The sequence below is a fragment of the Zea mays genome, chromosome 2 (genome assembly GCF_902167145.1).
Source record: "Zea mays cultivar B73 chromosome 2, Zm-B73-REFERENCE-NAM-5.0, whole genome shotgun sequence".
In the NCBI taxonomy this organism is placed as follows: Eukaryota; Viridiplantae; Streptophyta; class Magnoliopsida; order Poales; family Poaceae; genus Zea; species Zea mays.
The window spans coordinates 33,187,303-33,209,793 of record NC_050097.1 but is presented as its reverse complement, the minus strand read 5'-3'; the positions used below and the strand labels follow the sequence as shown (position 1 = coordinate 33,209,793).

The window sequence follows — 22,491 nt, the reverse complement described above, 5'->3', positions numbered from 1 at the left end:
GCAGATTAGGCGCGAGAAGATGTGGATGACCTGTATCCCTTCCTATAAGCACAACAGATAGCACACGAGACACATGATGTAGGGTTGGACCTCTGACCTCTTTCTCTTCTCTATATTATAAGGTGGTATACAGGTTTATTATATAGAGATGTGAGACTCCTCAGGGGCAAAGCAGGTATTTACCCATATAACCCCAACTAAGGTTAGTTGGGCTTTGACATGTATTTCCCCAAAGTGCCCGCGGGCGTGTAACTGAACCGAAGCACCCGTTCTCCCGTTTCAAATCTATGTGGGCCGGTCCATATACAGTCCAGCCAACAGACGGTTCACGATCCGGCGTGCAATCTTCGTTCAGCCCACTGGGAGTGGAGTGACTCACTCGGGTCCATTCTATAAAACCTCTGCCCGGGGGCTAGGGTTTCCTCCCAGCCGTCATCGTTTCGCGTCCGCCTCAGCCCGCCGCAAGGAGAGGTAAGGTAAGCCGCTCTCCTCTCGCCCCATCTCTCCACTGTCCGGCCGTTGTGGTCTCAGCATTCCGAATTGTATGTACTTCTTTGTTGGGTAGCCGGCTCGGTCGGTTCGTGGAACAGCCGGATCTGCTCTGTAAGCGCTTGTTCTGGAGAGGTCTTTCGGCGGGAGTGAGAGTCAAGGTCTCTTATATTTCGTGTATCTGTTCGTATCGGTAGCTTTTGCTGTTAATCGTGAGAAGGTTTTGTGGGAGGGATCTCTTTGACCTTAGTACGCCCATCTCATCGTGGTAAGGATGCTGTCTATGATTTCAAATATTATTGCCATTGTTGAATTGGAAATGGCGCTGGTTTACTAATGGTCTTGCTATGTTTCTGATTTTGGCTGGGTTAACGCCTAAACTTGGCTTTCGGTTAACGCTAGACCGAGTACTGTTATTTGTTAACCGGTAGCATTTATGTAGATGACAAAACCATTCTATGGTTCACTACACAATTTGCATTATTTTGTCTTGTCTCCTTTGCTTCTTCACCTATCTGACATTATTTTCTTTCTTTGTATGTTTCCAGTTCAGGAGACATCTTCGAGAAGCTGAAATGGCTCCTAAAGGTACACGCCTAACATATTTCTATAGGTGCCATATACTTGATCAAGAAATGCCCTGTGTCAACCTTGAAATTGCTATAAGCTGATCGTGCATTTCCTGTTCCCTTGTTTGTCTCACCACGACACCATGTATTAGGAACTAGTAACTAGTGGGTATTTGTACATTTAGGTCTTCGATCTAACAACCTCCTCTTTGTTGTACTCATGCCTTGACCAGAACATGAGTCCTCTCAAAAGGGTGAGTATAGAATTAGCAAACTGTATTTGCTGCATTATCTCTTGAATACAGATATGATCTCTAATGCATTGGCATCAATACATGTTGTAATCCTGTCTATTTTAGCGCACAATCATCATGCTGAAATTCATTACCTGTCTTTTTTATCTTACTGTGGTTTCATTAGCTGCTCCTGATTACCTGTTTTTTTTATCTAACTGTGGTTTCATTAGCTGCTCCTGCCAAGAAGGGTGATGCCAAGACCCAGGCCTTGAAGGTTGCCAAGGCTGTGAAGTCTGGGGCAGCCAAGAAGAAGACCAAGAAGATCCGCACGTCTGTGACATTTCACCGCCCCACGACCCTGAAGAAGGCTAGGGACCCCAAGTACCCACGAATCAGCACTACCGGAAGGAACAAGCTTGATCAGTACCAAATTCTCAAGTACCCCCTTACCACAGAATCAGCGATGAAGAAGATTGAAGATAACAACACTCTGGTCTTCATTGTTGACCTCAAGGCAGACAAGAAGAAGATCAAGGCTGCCGTCAAGAAGATGTATGACATCCAGGCAAAGAAGGTCAACACCTTGATCAGGTTAGCACTTGCCCCAGTGTAATTTTTTCCTGCACGATTTATTATGTTGTGCAACTAAAGAGTTATTCTTATCGTGTCTGTGCAGGCCTGATGGGAAGAAGAAGGCTTACGTGAAGCTGACTCCCGACTATGATGCTCTTGATGTGGCCAACAAAATCGGAATCATCTAAGTGCTGCATTAGGCATCTGTTGTTTCCTAGTTCAATCTGTTGTGTCCTAGTTCTATGTGAAACCAGAGTTTTGTAGCTATGGATCTCAATCGTTCCATTACCATGTGTTATGCACACTTCTGAATTTGATATCATCCAAGTGACCGGTTGAACTAGTTTGCGTTCTGCACTTCATTACACTTGGACACCGTCAGTCTTTATGACCAGTAATTTTGTTTGTCGTAATAGGTTGGTTTTGCAACTCGACCAAATAATTCGACCAAATAACCGTGTATGTGTTGTATCCGTTGTTGGACCTTGCATGATGGGAGGGGCTGAGGCTCTAACAATTTCTCTGAATCTCCCGCTCCACCTGATTAAACTATAAATCACCACTTTGATGCTCATGAGTGAAATTATGAAATACGTAGTCCTCACAGCAATCATCTTTTGCTTCTCCAACTGATAGACATGCATTTTATATAGAATTTGCTACTTCATTTTTCATACCAGAAATGATCTCTCGATAATGTTTCGTACACGTGAATGCTATCTCTCAGCTTTGTGCGGTTCTAGATAACCAACTATATTGGGTGGGTATCCCACAACAACGTACAATTTATCTGCAAATACATATTATATCATTACAAAACACATGGTCATTATACATACAAACATTATATTTCAAATGTGCTTACTATGGGGAACATTATATTTCAAACATGCTTACTCTTGGGAGGATGCTCCAAGAAATTGTTGTCCACCTTTATTGCATTATACAACACACTTGTATCATACAAAGACCCTAGCTAACCAATGGAAACATATGTGAACCTCATATCATCTTAAATTGCTCGAATATTTTGAGTTGATATGCATGATTTTCCAATATACCTCACTTGTTCATTAGGGTGTAGAGTTACCCTTATATGTGTCCCATCTAGAGCACCGATATAGTCTTTGAAGTGTGGATATGCCCTCCTATCATCTGCTATCCTTTTGTGAACAGTGCGAAAACTGGCATCCTTTGGAATAATAAACTCTTTAGCCATCTTCATCAAAGAGTCTAGAACTTCAGCAAATTTCCTATCTTTCACCAGAGTTATTCAAGCACGACGTTTGTCCTTAAATAACTAGCGTCGTGCTTGACTTTTGTTTCTTACGTATTTCTAAGACCACACTTGACCTTTTCTTTTGATTTTTAACTATAGGACAGACCTCCTGTACCTCATCCTCCTTATATGACCAAACAAGAAACACATAATCCTCTTCCTCGTCTTCCCGATCAATATTTTCAATATTTTGAGACTCTTGATAAACAAGATTATCTAGGATAACTGGATTATCACTCACAGGATTCCAATGATCAGATTCATCAATAGAAATATTACCAAATATAACACTAAGAAACTTCTGGTTTTGTAAGGCTTTCTTCTTGAACTTTCCATTCCATGGGATTTCCTAAATATTTCAAGAGCACAACAAAAACAGCTAAGTCAATACAAGTAGCTTATATGTTACACACTTTTAATTTTTTCATATAAACTAGACGCACCCCTTTTATTTTTCCCACCACTGATTGTCCATGCTAATTACAACTCTTATGCACTGAGCCGCGACCGCGCCCAGTGTCGCGCATGAACCGATCGTTCGCGACGTTCGTACCGATGCTTGCAGGTGCTCCACGATTGGACGTGCGAACGAAACGAGACCTTGCAACAAGACAAGTAGACACGTCGTGGTTCGCAACATCTGTGCCTTGACTAGTAGCAACCACGTCGTGTAGCCTTCGACGAGGAGTCCCCGCCTGTCGCCATTGTAAAACCCCTCCACTCCCGAATCGGTGGTACTTACTCTGGTAGCTCTCTAGGATCATAGACCACCCTCACACACCAACACTAGTAAAAGTCGCCTAGAGGGAGGGTGAATAGACGAAACCTGAAATTTATAACTTTAAACACACATACAAGCCATGTTAGCGTTAGAATTCAATTCAAGACCGAAAAGAGGGGAAAAGAAATCAAACAAGAATCAAGGCGAGTGACACGATGATTTGTTTTACCGAGGTTCGGTTCCAAAGAACCTAGTCTCCGTTGAGGAGGTCACAAAGACCGGGTCTATTTCAACCTTTTCTCTCTCTCAAACAGTCACTTAGACCGAGTGAGCCTTCTTCCTTAATCTCACGGGTCACTAAGACCCCGCAAGGACCACCACATACTTGGTGTCTCTTGCTTCGCTTACAAAGCACTTTAGAATAAGAATGGAAAAAGAAAAAGGCCAAGCCAAACGACAAGAGCAACAAAAGAACACAAGAACACACTCTCTCAAGTCCCTAATGGAATTGAGTTGATTTGGAGGCTTATAGATGATTAAATCTATTTGATGTGTCTTGCAGTGGAGTCTTTTGCTCTTGTATTGAATGAGATGTTTAGAATGCTTGGATAGATATGAATGAGGTGGTTGGGGGTATTTATAGCCCCCAACCACTTCCATAGCCGTTGGGGAGGCTGTTGGCGATGGGCGCACCGGACAGTCCAGTGTGCCATCGGACATGCACTGTTCCTTGTCTGGTGCGCCGCCACGTCACCCAACCGTTAGGGTTTGGATCTGGGTCGACCGTTGGAGCTTTGTCTTCTTGCGGCACCGGACAGTCCGATGCCCCTCTAACTTCCTGCTCTGACTTCTGCAGTGACACCGTTTACTTTGCAGAGTCGACCGTTGGCGCAGATAGCCGTTGCTCCGCTGGCTCACTGGACAGTCTGGTGGCACACCGGACAGTCCGGTGGCTCACTGGAAAGTACGGTAAATTATAACGGAGGACGCCCTGTAATTCCCAAGAGTGGCTGGTTCGGCGTGTACGGCCCTGGTGCACCGGACACTGTCCGGTGGCACACCGGTCAGTCCGGTGCGCCAAATTTCAGCACACTCAAGTCCTTTTGCTCCAATAAAAATGTGTCTCTAACTTTTCTTTTCTTGGTTTGTGTTGAACCTTATGCACCTGTAATAGATGAATTCTAGACAAAACTATTTAGTCCATTTTGCGTTGACCATCAACCACCAAAATTACTTTATAGGAAATGGTTAACCCTATTTCCCTTTCAATCTCCCCCTTTTTGGTGATTGATGCTGTTGGGGACTTGTTCTCAAATGCTAAGAGTTAAGAACAAGGCAACATAAAAAGTGTTAAGTGTTAAAGTTCTTCGTCCTTCGAAACATTATGCCCCTTTGGGAGATAATGAGTTTCGGACGAAGGTTACGAGAGACATACCTTCGTAAATACAACAAATAATGAGGAAGGATTCATATAAAGCAAGAGATATAATATAAACATTCAAACATTATCATAAAATCATTTCTATTTTATTATAATGAAGGAATAGAAATGATTTCAAATTACAAAATGTACCTTCGGCTTGAGGAAAGGTAAAAGTACAGGCGTGACGCAAAAGCAAATGCCAAGTCAGCGTGAACAGTACGGGGATACTGTTCACCTATTTATAGGCACGGGACACAGCCCACATAAAATTACATTCATGCCCTTTATAGAAGTTTACAACAACGACTCAAACTTTTATGGACTAAAAGGTCATTCCATCTTTAAGTCGGTTTGTAACTCCGAAGCTTCATGAACAGCACCCTTCGGCATCTCGTACAAACAGCTTCAGTCGAAGCTGTTTCTATCTGCAGGACCTTCGGCGACGAAGCATGGCCCCAACAGTAGCCCCTTCGCGGTACTAGATCGTTTTTCGTAACGAGCTTGATCCGTGAAAAAAGTCTCTTAGGCTTCGCGAAGCCGAAGGTCCGAAAAAACACCTTCCCTGAGCTCGTTGTCGAGAAACGATTCAGTTTCCGAGCGCATAACGGTCCCACCTTGCAGAGTTACTGTTTGGTCTCTGCGGTCCACCGCGCAGCGAGTGCAAGCGGCTGTCCGCCTGATGTAAAAATCCTGGCGCTTCGCTTTCTTACCTGCAGTACTATATAAACAGACGAGTAGGTGTGAAATTACCACAGCATTCATTGCTATTTGCACTGTTTTGCTGCCAAAATTTTTAACCATAGCCGAAGCTTGATTCTCGGAATCGAACGAAGCTCCAGCTTGAAATCTGCTTCGTGAGAAGAAAAAACTTCGGAAGAAAAAAGTGCTTAGTTCCCAAAAAATTCAGAATTAAATGGCCAGAGTGCGCTCTACCGCTAGAGTTGAGCGTGAAGAAGGCGAAGCTGAAGGATCAGAGACTGTTCCCATCTCCGAAGCGATGCAACGATCCGGACTAGTAATCACAGAAGAAATCCCCACTGCTGAAACAGAACAGGCAACTGCTGAAGCAGAAGAAGGAAACATTGAGGAAACTGATTCCGAAGATGATTCTCATTTCGCCATACCAAGTAAGCCCAGCCACTTGGACTTCGGGAAGTCGACTGTCTCCAAGGCTGACTTCTCCAAGATGGTAAAGTCGGGTTATTTTACTGAAAATGAGAAGAAATTACTTCGCTTCGGGGGGGAAGAAACTACCCCGAAGCCAGAAAAGGATGAAATAGTCATTTTAAGAGCTTCTTAAAGGCTGGGTTGAGATTTCCCTTAAATAGGATGATCTCTGATGTGCTGAAACAATTTGGCATCTATTTTCACCAGCTGACTCCCAACGCGATTGTCAGGCTCAGCGTCTACATCTAGGCTCTCCGAAGCCAGGCGGTGGAACCATTTGCCGACAACTTTTGTCGAGTTCATGAGCTACATTACCAAACAAAAGCCAGAAAAGACGGATTGCATGAAAATTTTGGTTGCTATAACTTTGCTTATCGGAAAACCACGAAGTTTCCCGTGATCAGCTACCGAAGCAAATGGCCGACAGGCTGGAAATCAGAGTGGTTTTACGTCAAAGTTGACGAAGATAAAGAGAAGCTGGTCCAGAGCCCTCTTGAACTAACCTTCGGAGAAACAAGACCCCGATGCAGAATGATAGTAGAAGGTCCAACTTGGGCTGCACTGGGCGAGTTCAAGATTATTGCAGAACATATTGGCACTAGAGATTTAGTGCAAGAATTTCTAGCCTTCAGGGTTTTTCCTACTTTAAAAGAATGGGAAATGCCGAAGCTACAGGGGGAGAAGAAAAAAGGGGAACTTGTACGGTTGCCTTACTATTACAAGTTCAAGAAATACTTTAAAACACCTTGCCAAGAGTGGTTGGAAACAATTGAATTAATGTGCAATGAAATACTTGGAAATTACTCCAAAAAAGAAGATCAGTTGTTAACTGCGGCCTTCGGCACCCGTCCGAAGCGAAGACTGAATCGAGTGCTGGACGCCTTGGGTTTTGAATACCCTGACTACGAAAACCTGAATAAAGGTGTCGGAAGCCGGAAAAGGAAAAGAATAACCGAAGCCTTAAATGAAGATGAGATAGAACCATCAAAGAAGAAAATTCCGAAGACGAGGAAAGTGTCTTCTCCGAAGCAAAAAGTATCCGACGAAGAAGAAAGTCCCGCATCACGCTCTGCCACTGACGTGGATGAAATTTTGAAGGTAATGACTGAATCCCTGCCTACGAAGCTAAGTCCATTGGGGCCTCAACTGACAAAGTTTTTTCAGAAGGAAAAGGAGCCCGAAAAAACGAAGAAAACGACTAAAGCAAAGAGACAAAGAATCATCGCTGTGACAGAGGTTATTGACAAGACACCGCCGAGAGCTTCAGCTCAGAAAATACCAGCGGCTGAGGAGATAACAAATATTGAAATTACACCTTCGGAGGTAGCGGCCGCCGAAGCTACCTCAATTGAAGATTTGAACTTGGAAAGCACAATCGAACACATCGACAAAATGCTGCTAGACATGGCCACAGAAGAAGCTACTACTGCTACCGAAGAGGCCATGGCCGCAGTGTCGGGGAAAGAAAAGAAAATTGCTGACGAAGCTTCAGAGGACGAGGCCTTCAAGTTTCAAAATTTAGTTGGAGAAAAATTGTCAAAGACCGAAATAGAAGAGCTTAAAGAGCATGCCAAATCTTGCGGATATAAACCAGGAGCACTCCTCTTCGGAGGTATTGATGATGAAAAATTAGACTGTATCCGGGATCAGACTGGGGCTAAGGTTATCGGTACTCTGTCAAAGAGTATCGGCTTCCCGAAGCTAGAAACGGACATTAGCCGCTACCGACGACAACATATCGTTGGTAGTTTATTTTATTCCAATTTCAAGGTGAACTACTTTTCCCTTGACTTTCATTGTTTTTAATAATGGAAACATGTCTAACGAAGGTTGTTTTCGTGCAGAGTATGCTGTTGAGCAAAGCTTTGAAAATGCAGCAAGATCTGGAAGACAAGAAACACGAGGTTATAATTGAAAATTTAGAAAGCAAAATAACAGAGCAATCAACTTCTTTTGAAAAGAAGAACTTCGAGCTTCAAGCAACTGAAGGCTTATTGGCGGAAGCCGAAGCTAAAATAACAGAACTGAACACAAAGCTTCTTCGCCAATCTGGACAGTTTGAACAAGAAAAGCAAGAACTTAATGCAAAACTTGAAGCCGAAGTTCAACAAAATTCAGATTTGAAAAAACTATTGGCGGGCCTTCAAGACAAATGTTTGGAATTTAGCAACAAATGTATTCAACGACTAAGAAAAATTTTCCACTCAGTCGGAGCTAGCAGTGAGAAATTCACCCCGTCAGCTGAAGATTTACCAAAGACCTTCGAACATATTGAAGGTGAAATTGATGAGCTTGACGAAGTTATAGCCGGGCACGGTGACTTCTGCGCCTGGGTAGCTTCTCGGGGCACTGCTGCAGCTTTCCTAAAAGCCGGCTGCGATCATGGAAAAATTGTCAATAGGCCCAATTTCACTCTATCACCATCAATTCTAGATGACATTCCTAATCTTGTCCGAAGCATCTCTAATAGATTTGTAAAGATGATATGGACAAAAGGCGGGCGAGAAAAGGCTGGAGACGAAGCTCGGAGTCATCTTGAACCAGTAAGAAATCATACCTTGTGCTTACCTCTTCCTTCAAGCTCAATTTTGACTTACAACAACTTAATTCATGTAGGATGACGAAGCCGAGGCCGGTGCTTAAAGAGAATGACGCCGAAGCTGAGGTCTCTTGAAGATTAAATAGGAGTAGACTGTAGACAGACTCAAGAAACTTTTGAGATAACTTTTGTAAATGTGACTAAACTTGCTCTTAATGGATTCTGTTCATACCTTGTAATATGTTCTTACCCTTTCATTAATGTATGAGAGGTGCTTTGGTGTGAACGAAATTATCTTTTTGAGCCGAAAGCGAAAAAACACCTTCCCTTCTTTTCGTACACAACAAAGCATAAAAAACAACATTTCCCTTTCTTCCGAAGCTCTTCTTTTCGTACACGAAGAAGTACAAAAGACTGCCTTTTCTTTTTTACCGAAGCAACCATTTATGCTATGATGATGGTTATCCTACATATGCCTGGATGAATGTTTATGAATGCAAATGTTATGATGTAATGTGATGTGCAAATGAATGTCCAAACACATATCCGAAGCCATAATCACAGCCGTTATCTCCTTAGAATCAATCACATATCAGCGCTGACTTTTCGCTGTAAGCTCTGCATTCCCTTAGGAACGACTTTGGAGCTTCTTCGCCTTTTACTTTCGGCGGAATCAACGTTAACTTTTCGCTGTAAGCTCTGCATTCCCTTAGGAACGACTTTGGAGCTTCTTCGCCTTTTACTTTCGGCGGAATCAGCGTTGACTTTTCGCTGTAAGCTCTGCATTCTCTTTGGAACGACTTTGGAGCTTCTTCGCCTTTTACTTTCGGCACTCGATGGTGCGTTCTCAGCTTTTACATTTACATCCTTGGGGGATTTTGCTCTTATAGAACTAAAAAAGGAAATTACATATGATGGCCCCATTAAAAACCTTTCTCCCCCTTCAGAAAGGAAAAGGGTGCCATGAAAGAAAAAATATAAAAAATTACATCAAGTTACACATAATATCGCCGAAGCTCATCCGCATTCCAAGATCTAGGAATGTCGGTGCCGTCCATATCCTTCAATCTGTATGAACCAGGTCTTGACGAAGATGCTACCAAAAAAGGTCCCTCCCATTTCAACTGCAACTTGCCCACTGTATCTGGGTTAGCCACTCGCCGAAGCACCAAATGTCCTGGCTCAATATTCTTTAGCCGAACCTTTCTATCACGCCATTTGATTGTTTCGGCTTGATACTTATTGATGTTCTCCACAGCTTGAAGCCTGATCCCTTCTATAGCATCTTTGTCCACAGAATGATCAGCCTCAGAATCTAATTCTGTCGAAGCTACTACTCTTATTGATCCAGTTTTAGCTTCCTCCGGAGTTATTGCTTCGTCACCAAACAATAATTTGAATGGAGTAAAGCCTGTTGACCTTGATGTTGTTGTGTTGTGGCTCCATACCACTTTGATTAATTGATCTGGCCATTTCCCCCTGGGTTGATTGAAGATTAACTTCATTATTCCTGTCACTATAATGCCATTGGCTCTTTCAACGAGTCCGTTTGACTCCGGATGCCTGACTGATGCAAAATGGATCTTCGTACCAATTTGATCACAGAATTCCCTGAAAGCTTCGGAGTCGAACTGTGTTCCATTATCTACAATGATGGCCTTTGGTACTCCGAAACGACAAACAATATTCTGCCAGAAAAACTTTTGAATGGTGGCCGAAGTTATTGTGGCTAAAGGTTTTGCCTCAATCCATTTAGAAAAATATTCGACAGCCACTACAACATATCTTAAGTTTCCTTGGGCCGGTGGTAACGGACCTAGCAAGTCAAGGCCCCACCTTTGCAATGGCCAGATGGGTTGTATGAGCTGGGTTAAGGACGAAGGTTGTTTTTGATCTCTTGCACATTTCTGACAACCTTCGCACTTTTGAACTAATTTCGCTGCATCCGAAGCTGCCTTCGGCCAATAAAACCCTTGACGAAAAACTTTTCCAAGTAACGGCCTAGATCCAATGTGAGATCCACACAGGCCTGCATGTATTTCTTTCATCAACTCTATGCCTTCGGTTCTAGATAAACACTTGAGTAGTGGAGCACAAACTCCATGCTTGTACAACTCCCCTTCTATCATGACATATGGACGAGCTCTTGCCTCCATCCTCCTGTTATAAGTTTCGTCATCTGAAAGGAATTTACCCTGAAGGTAAGAGATGATCTCAGTTCTCCAGTCTTCGCTATAAACAGGAGATATATTGAGGACTGCTCTTTCAAGAAGTTCCACTGAAGGTGCTTTTATTGTTTCGAAGAACACATCCGAAGGTAAGGGCAGCCCCTGTGCTGCTGACTTAGCTAGCAAATCAGCATGCTCATTTTGTCCTCGAGGGATATTCTTGACAGAAAAACCTTCGAAGGAAGCTTCGACTCTTCGGACCGTGTCTAGATATTTTTCAAGCTTCGGATCTTTAGCCTTGCAACTCTTGTCGATATGACCCGAAACAACCTGGGAATCAGTTTTAAGAATGGCCCTTCTGATTCCCATTGCTTTTAACTTCTGAAGACCCAAAAGCAGGGCTTCGTACTCAGTAATATTGTTTGTACAACTAAAATCGAGTCTTGCCGCATAACAAGTTTTAACTTTGGATGGTGAGACCAACACAGCAGCTGCCCCTGCTCCGAAGGTTCCCCAAGACCCATCGCAAAACACTGTCCATACTTCGGCATCTTTATTTGTTTCTTCATCCTGAGCCCCTGGCGTCCAATCGGCGATAAAATCTGCCAACACTTGAGACTGGATTGAAGATCTATGCACATAATCAATGCAAAATTCATTGAGCTCTGCAACCCATTTTCCAATCCGCCCAGTAGCTTCTCTATTTCTCATAATATCCTTCAACGGCTGCGAAGAAGGAACAACAATATTGTATGCTTGAAAGTAATGCCGAAGCTTCCTGGATGCCATTAAAACAGCATATAACACCTTCTCCAATTCTGTATAGTTTTTCTTTGATATACTAAGAACTTCAGATACAAAATACACTGGGACCTGCTTCTTGACTTGGCCAACAAGCTTCTCCTGAACAAGTGCTGCACTTACCGCTGAGTGCGAAGCTGCCACATATAATAACAAAGGAGCCCCTGGCGTTGGTGGGGTTAATGTTGTTAAATCTATCAAATATTGCTTCAGTTCCTCGAAGGCTTTTTGTTGGCTTGGTCCCCACTGAAAGACTTCGGCTGATTTCAGTACTTCAAAGAATGGTAAATTTCTTTCTGCTGATCTGGATATAAATCTATTAAGAGATGCCAGCCTCCCTGTCAATCTTTGGGCCCCCTTTTTTGTAGTTGGTGGCTCCATTCGAAGTATAGCTTCAATTTTACTTGGATTAGCCTCAATTCCCTTTGTTGAAACCAAGCATCCAAGAAATTTCCCCTTCTTTACTCCAAAGACACATTTTTCTGGATTGAACTTTAGGCCAGCTTGTCTAAAACTGGCGAAGGTCTCCTGCAAATCAGCAATGTGATTTTCCTGTTTCGTGCTTTTTACAATGATGTCATCAACATAAGTTAACACATTTCTGCCTATCTGAGATTGGAGAACCTTCGCAGTCATTCTGCTGAAACTTCCTCCAGCGTTTTTGAGCCCCTCAGGCATCCGAAGGTAACAGTATGTTCCACTAGGGGTTATGAAACTGGTCTTTGGTTCATCCTCCTTCTTCATCCAAATTTGATGATAGCCTGAATAACAATCGAGAAGACTCATAAGCTCTGACGAAGCTGCTGCATCAACTAAGGAGTCTATCCTTGGCAATGGGAATTCGTCCTTCAGACAGGCCTTGTTGAGATCTGTAAAATCAATACACATTCGCCATTTGCCATTGGCCTTTTTGAAAATCGCCTAGAGGGGGGGTGGATAGGCGAAACCTGAAAATTAAAACTTTATCCCCCAACTAGATCCCTTGATTAGTGGTTAGAACAAGATGAACAAATATCGGAGTATAAAAAGCTAAGTCCTTTGCTTGTAAAGAATGTTGCTTTGAAATAATGCGGAATTGGTAATTAATACAACTACTAGAAATAAGGATAGTAAAGCAAGAAGGCTTAGACAAGAAGAGCAAGAACACAAAGATCTTTCTTGCAAGGTGTTGCTCCACTAAATAAGAGTGGATCTTGAGGCAACACTAAAAGATGATAGCGAAGAATAGTGCAAGAAAACTTGGAGAGAGAGAAAGCAAACAAATCACAAGCAATAAGCACACGAGACACGGGTGATTTGTTTTACCGAGGTTCGGCCCTCGAAGGCCTAGTCCCCGTTGAGGAGTCCACTTAAGGACGGGTCTTTTCCAACCCTTTCCCTCTCTCCACCGATCACACAAGGATCGGCGAGCTCTTCTTCTTCTCAAGGATCACTCTCGATCCCGCAAGGACCACCACACACTTTGGTGTCTCTTGCTAGCTTTTACAAGCCTCCAACACTTTGGAGGAAGTTCGAATGGGAGTCAAAACTCCACGCGCAAATGAACACAAAGATGAAGCACACACTATCTCTCAATGGATCTTACAAGGCACTAGGGCTAAACTCAATTGAGTAGCTCTCAATTGCTCGCTCTCTCTTTTGTGGCACTTGTGTTGGTTGTAGTGGGCTAGATCTTGTGTATAGGATGGATCAATGAATATAGGTGGTTGGGAGGGCTTGAGTATGTCAACTAGATGACTTGGAATGTTGCTTGGACTCCCACACCTTGAAGTGGCCGGTTGGGGTGGTATTTATAGTCACCAAACAAAAACTAGCCGTTTGGTGGGGCTGACTGTCGAATGGTGCACCGGACAGTCCGGTGCACACCGGACAGTCCGGTGCCCCTGCCACGTCATCACTGCCGTTGGATTCTGACCGTTGGAGCTTCTGACTTCTGGGCCCGCCTGGATGTCCGGTGCACACCGGACATGTACTGTTCAATGTCCGGTGCGCCAGTATGGGCGTGCCTGACGACTGCGCGCCTCTGGCGCGCATTGAATGCGCCTGCAGGTAGCCGTTGGCGCCGAAGTAGCCGTTGCTCCGTGGTTGCACCGGACAGTCCGGTGTACACCGGACAGTCCGGTGAATTTTAGCGGAGCGGCTGAAGTGAATTCCCGAGGCTGGCGAGTTCCTGATGCCGCGCTCCTTGGAGCACCGGACACTGTCCGGTGTACACCGGACAGTCCGGTGAATTATAGCGGAGCGCCTCTGGAATTTCCCGAAGGTGGCGAGTTCGAGTTGGAGTCCTCTGGTGCACCGGACACTGTCCGGTGGTGCACCGGACAGTCCGGTGCCCCCAGACCAGAGGTGCCTTCGGTTGCCCATTTGCTCCTTTGTTGAATCCAATACTTGATCTTTTTATTGGCTAAGAGTGAACCTTTTACACCTGTATAACTTATGCACTAGAGCAAACTAGTTAGTCCAATTAATTTGTGTTGGGCAATTCAACCACCAAAATTATTTAGGAACTAGGTGTAAGCCTAATTCCCTTTCAATCTCCCCCTTTTTGGTGATTTATGCCAACACAAACAAAAGCAAATATAGAAGTGCATAATTGAACTAGTTTGTATAATGTAAGTGTAAAGGTTGCTTGAAATTGAACCAATATAAATACTTACAAGATATGCATGGATCGTTTCTTCGTTTTTAACATTTTGGACCACGCTTGCACCACATGTTTTGTTTTTGCAAATTCTTTTTGTAAATCCTTTTCAAAGTTCTTTTGCAAATAGTCAAAGGTAAATGAATAAGATTTTGCAAAGCATTTTCAAGATTTGAAATTTTCTCCCCCTGTTTCAAATGCTTTTCCTTTGACTAAACAAAACTCCCCCTAAATGAGATTCTCCTCTTAGTGTTCAAGAGGGTTTTGATAAATCGTTTTTGAAATACTATTTTCTCCCCCTTTTGAACATAATAGGATACCAATTGATAAAATTCTTTGGAAACACAAAGTTTTTGAAATTGGTGGTGGTGCGGTCCTTTTGCTTTGGGCTCTCTTACTTTCTCCCCCTTTGGCATGAATCGCCAAAAACGGAATCATTAGAGCCCTTTAAATGCTTTCTTCCCCTTTGGTCATAAATAAATGAGTTAAGATTATACCAAAGACGAAGTCCTTTTGTTTTCTCCCCGCAAGATGGAGAGACTTGGAGCGTCGGCGAGAGATGAGTTACGGAGTGGAAGCCTTTGTCTTCGCCGAAGACTCCATTTCCCTTTCAATCTTCGACTTAGCATAGAGATCACTTGAAAGCACATTAGTCGTAGACATAAAGAGATATGATCAAGAGATATATCAATTAAGCATGATCATAGTTCTACATAATATAGATTGCTCCCCCTAAATATGTGTATGGAGATGAATACATATTTTGGCCTTGAATGCCAATTTCACATAATTAGGTTAAATGAGAACATATCTACATCACATAGAATGTGAAGTGCATTGTGTCATAGTATAAGTGTGAGGCTCATGACAATTTATGCACTTATGAAAGCATGTTATGAATATTTTCATGACATATTTGAAGCATTTACCCTTAAGAATTTCAAAGAGACTTAAGGACCATCCACCTTTTGAAGCAAAGGTAGCTTATCCTCGTTACAAGGTCAAGCTTTAAGTTCTTTGACAATAAAATCTCTTCATCTAGTTATAACAAAGATGCATTAATGCAAGAGTGAAATTTATTAGAAGTTATACTAGGTATGAAGCAGTGTGAAATGTATGAGCATGCTTTCTCTTCCTTTTATACAAGATATGCAAGGAATGTAGGAAGATTTAGGTACATGTATGAATAAGATTGAATAGTTTTATCCTTTTGTACCTTTACGTAGAGATGCTCTCTTCATTGTGCATTGTCCTTGGTCTTATTGAATTTGCCTAATACCTGTACTCAAAACAATGTATGGAAATATTTTGCACAAGAGAGAGTTCTACAACTAGTGATCCTTTTCTAAGTCATTATTTAGCATATATCAAAATGGATCACAAGTTGCATAAATGAATCATGAATTCTCCTTTTAACTTAGTGCATATCAGGATAGATGTCAATTGATATTACCAATTGAAATCAAATTGAAATTGCATGAAGCACTAAGAAGCATAAGTGATAATTGAAGTTATTCAATGATTAACCAAATAACAGATGAGATCAAAAGAACAACATGAGCATTAAATTAACAAATAAGCTAATTTTTAGGAGAATCCAATAAGCATGCTACTTTAGCAATGAAAGCAACAATCCTTGATAAAAGCGACATTATTTTAACAAGTTGGATTGATGTGTAGTAGCATACAATATGAGAAACATTATTATCATGCAATAGACTATATGAAATTACTAAGATAAAGCAATAGTCTCAACATAATCAAGAATATAAGAATGGACTCCCCCTCAAGGTATGCACCAAGTATTTAAAAGAATTGATTTAGTGCATTCACTTTAAAAGTCATAAAGGGATATCCATTATACATCTTGATCGAGGCTTATAAAAATTGCAATAACTTAAGCCTGGTAATCTCATAATGAAAGAGGTTTAGAATGCTTACAACCACACCATTGATTGTTGTGAAGACCTTATTGCCAAGTAGGTGTTGTTGTCCTTGATGTTCTTCCTTTTTTTTATTTGAGAGTCCTCCATTTGTAGTTGTCTCTTTTTCTTTCCAAACTTATTGAAAATACTCAAGAGAGATGTTAATAGCACAAGGGAGTATATGATGAAAGATGATTTCCTTAGATATTTAATATACACAATTTATCATCCACAAGTCACATAGACATGAAGTAGACTTCTTAACATTAGTGCACATTTACTTGAAAAGAGGACCATGCACTATTTAACCATTTGATCACTCATACGAATTTACTTCTTCATATTGAACTTTATTAATTATTACTTAAAAATAAGTCAATATGAGAACATTTATAGCAAAGGTATGAAATAGATTCTAATGAATAAGTGCATTAATGAGTTTGAGGTTGAATGCACATTTTGGCCAATTCAAATTCAATAAAGAATCTATTTCTTCATAAAGATAAAATTATAGTAAACAGTCATGATGGGAACTACATTTGGTTAAGGAGATGAGTTCCCATACCTTTGCTTTTACCTTTCTTCCTATGGGTGAAGATCAACCCTTGAGGCTTGTGGCATTAAACTTGCACTTACTCTCTTGTCGATTTTCATAAGAAAGCTCAAGCGAAAGGTTAATGGCAACACAAGCACTAGTTTCCCTTTTTGTAATCATTTTGATAAGGAATGAAAAACTAGATTACTAAAGGCATGGAAACTTCATAGCATGAACTAGATTATCCATAGAAGATGTTATGCCAATTTTAGCTCATAAAACAAGCATAACTAATCTTTTTAAGATCGTGGGAATAAATCTAATTCATGATATGGAAAGCGATAAATGAAGAAGAATCATATCCAATTTAAGCAATAAGACATACAACATAAATTATTGGATTGATTTTTCTTGTCATGATAAATTACGCATCTCCAAAGAGAAACCTATTCTCTACAAGAGAGACTACATGGGTTACTTAGATAAAAGCATTAGTCTCACTATTCTAGTTGTAGAGAGAATCTTCCTTTTGTAGGTGTCGTAGGGATTTGAATTCCACTCGTGACACCTTATTCTTTTAAGAACTTGGAATATCTCTCTATATCTAGAAACATGGCATTAATAAGATAGTAAGTGTAAAACATGCCATGAGTTGCTTAATAATTTAAAACATGTAGATTGCCATAGTATGGGAATGATGAATATACAATCTACCATATGAGAGGAATTTCTTCAAAGAATGGTGACATAAATTTAAAAACATCTTAAGTGCTTCCTTTTCCTATGTGACTACACAAGACACATAAGAAATGATAATTTAAGATACTTGCACTCAAAAGCATAAGTGTTACCATCCTTTGACATTCCTCCATGTTGTAGGCCTTGATTTTCCGCACATGATGATTCTTTAAATCCTACAACACCAATATCTTCCCCGAGATGATATGGGTTTTGAATACAAAGAATTTAAGTAACCTTGGGTCAATCTTGAATATGTAGATCATTTGAAGATTGATAGCTTGAGTTGATAAGAATTGAATTAACTCCCTCAAGCACCCCAAAGCTTCATACCATCTCCTTCTCCTACAAAGCTTGTCAAGCACATTTTGGTACCCATCGCTTGATGGGTCCGTTAAGGTTAGTATACAAAGATCTAGGAACCCAAGTGTCCTTTGTGCTAGCGCTTGGTACAATTGTTACCTTTCTAGCACAAGTTGCAATCTTGGGTTGCCTAGTTATATATGAATCAATTGACAAGCTAGGAGTGGGATAGTTACCAATGGGACAATTCTTGCATTGATGTCCCTTCTTGCGGCATGTGTAGCATAGGCGTTTTCCAAGTTTTGAAGATTTCTTCTTTCCTTGTTTGTTGCTTGCTACATGGTTAGTAAAAACTTTCTTTTCTAACCCTGTGCCCTTTTGTTTTAAATGGGGACAAGATTTAATAAAGTGTCCCTTCTTTGAACATTTAAAACAGAGTTTATCATCCTTGTTAATAATCAAGCCATTTTTAATATAGGGACATGATCTAATCAAATGCCCCTTTTCAAAGCATTCACTACACCTCTTATTTCTATTAAGAAGTGTGACATGATTATTACCTTGGATGTTACCTTTTATGGAGGCATGATTTAGGCTTTTGGAAGAGGTGTTGATTTTCTTCTTTTGCTTCCTCTTCTTGGCAATCCTCAAGTCCTTGACATTTTCTTCAAGGGACGTAATGCATGCCACGGTTGTTCCCGTCTCAAGCTTTTTCACCATGTGATCACGGTTATCTTGAGAAGGTTGAGCGATGCATTTCCCTTTAAGTTGTGTCAAGCTCATCTTTAGCCTCTCATTTTCTTCTTCGAGCTTTTGATATGTATCATCATTTGTTCCTGCAAATTCTAGCTCAAAAGAAGATTTGCTTGTCGACGGACGACAAGCATTAGCACATGGTAATATAGTTTCTATTTGAATACATGTGCAAGAGTGAGGTTGTTGGGATTTTAAGTTTTCTATCACAACCTCATGAGCAATATCTAATATGATATGATCATCCATAATATTTTTATGAGAGCATATGAGCATATCATATTTTTCTTGAAAAGCTAGATTTTCAACTTTTAGCTTTTCTACTTGGTCCTTAAGCAAGGTATTCCTATTTACTAATTGAGCGATACATTGTAAAGCATTATCTTGCTCAATCGAAATAGTTTCATACCTTTGGACCAACTCAACATGAGAGTACTTTAGCTCCTCATGCTCTTTAGTCAACTCGTCAAAGCATTGCATCTTCATGGAGAGAATACTTTCTAGCCTTTGACGAGCTTCGCCTTGTTCTCTAGCTCTTTCTAGAAGTTTGAGCATGATCGCCTTATCTTCTTGGCTTAGGCGAGCGTAGAGTTGCACAAGGCTTCTTTCTTCCTCCTCACCCTCATTTGTGCTTCCGCTATCATTTGCATTAGCCACACAACACATGTGGGAATCGAAATGGGAAGACAAACCTTTTGGAGAGGTGGATTCATCGTTTGGTTTCCACCGTTCATTTTCTTCTTCTTCCTTGCAAGGGTTAGTATCACAAATACCAAAAGAAGTAGAAGCACAAAATGAACTATCATAATAGGACTCATCAAATTTGCTTCTAATTCTAGTCCAAATATCATGCGCATCATGGATTGATTCGTCATAATTTGATATGAAGGCACGATAATCTTCTTTACTAAGAGAATTAGTTAAGATGTCAAAAGCTAGATAGTTTAAGCGATAACATCTTTGATCCTCCTCGGAATTAATTTTTCCATTGAAATTAGAGGGAAAAATACTCTTGTCTATAATTTGTTCTAATCGTGGATCTATGGTTCTAAAAGCATTTATCACACTAGTAGACCATGAGTCATAATTAGAACAGTCATCAAATAATATTTCAAGAGTTACCTCCTTTTGAGTTGCGTTCGTTGGAGAAGTCTTCTTGTTCTTTTGGGATCTTCTACGAGCCATCACTTCGAGTTGTTAGACTCAAGATGAAGTGCCTAGTTATGATACCAATTGAAAGTCGCCTAGAGAGGGGGTGGATAGGCGAAACCTGAAAATTAAAACTTTATCCCCCAACTAGATCCCTTGATTAGTGGTTAGAACAAGATGAACAAATATCGGAGTATAAAAAGCTAAGTCCTTTGCTTGTAAAGAATGTTGCTTTGAAATAATGCGGAATTGGTAATTAATACAACTACTAGAAATAAGGATAGTAAAGCAAGAAGGCTTAGACAAGAAGAGCAAGAACACAAAGATCTTTCTTGCAAGGTGTTGCTCCACTAAATAAGAGTGGATCTTGAGGCAACACTAAAAGATAATAGCGAAGAATAGTGCAAGAAAACTTGGAGAGAGAGAAAGCAAACAAATCACAAGCAATAAGCACACGAGACACGGGTGATTTGTTTTACCGAGGTTCGGCCCTCGAAGGCCTAGTCCCCGTTGAGGAGTCCACTTAAGGACGGGTCTTTTCCAACCCTTTCCCTCTCTCCACCGATCACACAAGGATCGGCGAGCTCTTCTTCTTCTCAAGGATCACTCTCGATCCCGCAAGGACCACCACACACTTTGGTGTCTCTTGCTAGCTTTTACAAGCCTCCAACACTTTGGAGGAAGTTCGAATGGGAGTCAAAACTCCACGCGCAAATGAACACAAAGATGAAGCACACACTATCTCTCAATGGATCTTACAAGGCACTAGGGCTAAACTCAATTGAGTAGCTCTCAATTGCTCGCTCTCTCTTTTGTGGCACTTGTGTTGGTTGTAGTGGGCTAGATCTTGTGTATAGGATGGATCAATGAATATAGGTGGTTGGGAGGGCTTGAGTATGTCAACTAGATGACTTGGAATGTTGCTTGGACTCCCACACCTTGAAGTGGCCGGTTGGGGTGGTATTTATAGTCACCAAACAAAAACTAGCCGTTTGGTGGGGCTGACTGTCGAATGGTGCACCGGACAGTCCGGTGCACACCACACAGTCCGGTGCCCCTGCCACGTCATCACTGCCGTTGGATTCTGACCGTTGGAGCTTCTGACTTCTGGGCCCGCCTGGATGTCCGGTGCACACCGGACATGTACTGTTCAATGTCCGGTGCGCCAGTATGGGCGTGCCTGACGACTGCGCGCCTCTGGCGCGCATTGAATGCGCCTGCAGGTAGCCGTTGGCGCCGAAGTAGCCGTTGCTCCGTGGTTGCACCGGACAGTCCGGTGTACACCGGACAGTCCGGTGAATTTTAGCGGAGCGGCTGAAGTGAATTCCCGAGGCTGGCGAGTTCCTGAGGCCGCGCTCCCTTGGAGCACCGGACAGTCCGGTGAATTATAGCGGAGCGCCTCTGGAATTTCCCGAAGGTGGCGAGTTCGAGTTGGAGTCCTCTGGTGCACCGGACACTGTCCGGTGGTGCACCGGACAGTCCGGTGCCCCCAGACCAGAGGTGCCTTCGGTTGCCCATTTGCTCCTTTGTTGAATCCAATACTTGATCTTTTTATTGGCTAAGAGTGAACCTTTTACACCTGTATAACTTATGCACTAGAGCAAACTAGTTAGTCCAATTAATTTGTGTTGGGCAATTCAACCACCAAAATTATTTAGGAACTAGGTGTAAGCCTAATTCCCTTTCACTTTTTTACCATAACAGTGTTAGCTAGCCATTCTGGGTACTTTACTTCTCTGATAACTCCTGCACTGAGGAGCCTTTTAACTTCATTACGAGCACCTTCGGCCTTGTCATCAGACATTTTCCGAAGCCTCTGCTTTCTGGGTCTGAAGGATGGGTCAACATTAAGAGAGTGTTCAATAACATCCCTGTTAACTCCGCAAAGATCATTGGCTGACCATGCAAAAACATCTTTGTTGTTGAACAAAAACCTTATCAAGGTTTTCTCCTGTGCTTCGGATAATTGAGAGCCTAACAGCACCCTCTGCTCTGCTATGTCCTCACATAAGAGCATGGGCTTCGGCTGATCTGCTGAAGCTGCTTTCTCCCTTCTGAATTTGTACTGTTCACAAGCTTCGGCTCCATCTATGTTATGGATTGCTTTAGAGTCAGTCCAGTTTCCTTCGGCCCTTCTGGCAGCTTCCTGACTTCCATGAATAGCAATGGGTCCTTGATCCGAAGGTATCTTCATGCAAAGATAAGCAGGATGAAGAATTGCTTCGAAAGCATTGAGGGTGCCACGACCAATAATTGCATTGTAAGGGTATTCCATGTCAACAATGTCAAATACAACTTGCTCAGTTCTGGTGTTATTGGTGAATCCGAAAGTTATTGGCATTGTGATCTTGCCTAGTGCTGCAATCTGTCTTCCTCCGAAGCCACAGAGAGGGTGTGTAGCATCATGGATCTTATCTTCTGGCTCTTGCATTTGTCTGAAGGCCTTATCAAATATAATATCAGCTGCACTGCCTGTATCAAC

General features: G+C 41.8%; 1 protein-coding gene across 2 annotated transcripts; it reads left to right on the top strand.

Annotated features, from left to right (window-relative positions):
• The first annotated feature begins 387 nt into the window (after positions 1-387).
• On the top strand, positions 388-2,340 carry LOC541695 (60S ribosomal protein L23A). Of its 2 annotated transcripts, none has more exons than NM_001348557.1 (4): positions 388-476; positions 1,038-1,077; positions 1,525-1,885; positions 1,971-2,340. In NM_001348557.1, the coding sequence occupies exons 2-4, from the start codon at positions 1,065-1,067 to the stop codon at positions 2,053-2,055; spliced, it is 459 nt and encodes a 152-aa protein (NP_001335486.1). In that variant the 5' UTR covers positions 388-476; positions 1,038-1,064; the 3' UTR covers positions 2,056-2,340. The 2 variants fall into 2 exon arrangements, with proteins under 2 accessions (NP_001335486.1, NP_001335487.1); NM_001348558.1 differs by having other exon boundaries at positions 424-471.
• Positions 2,341-22,491: the final 20,151 nt, after the last annotated feature.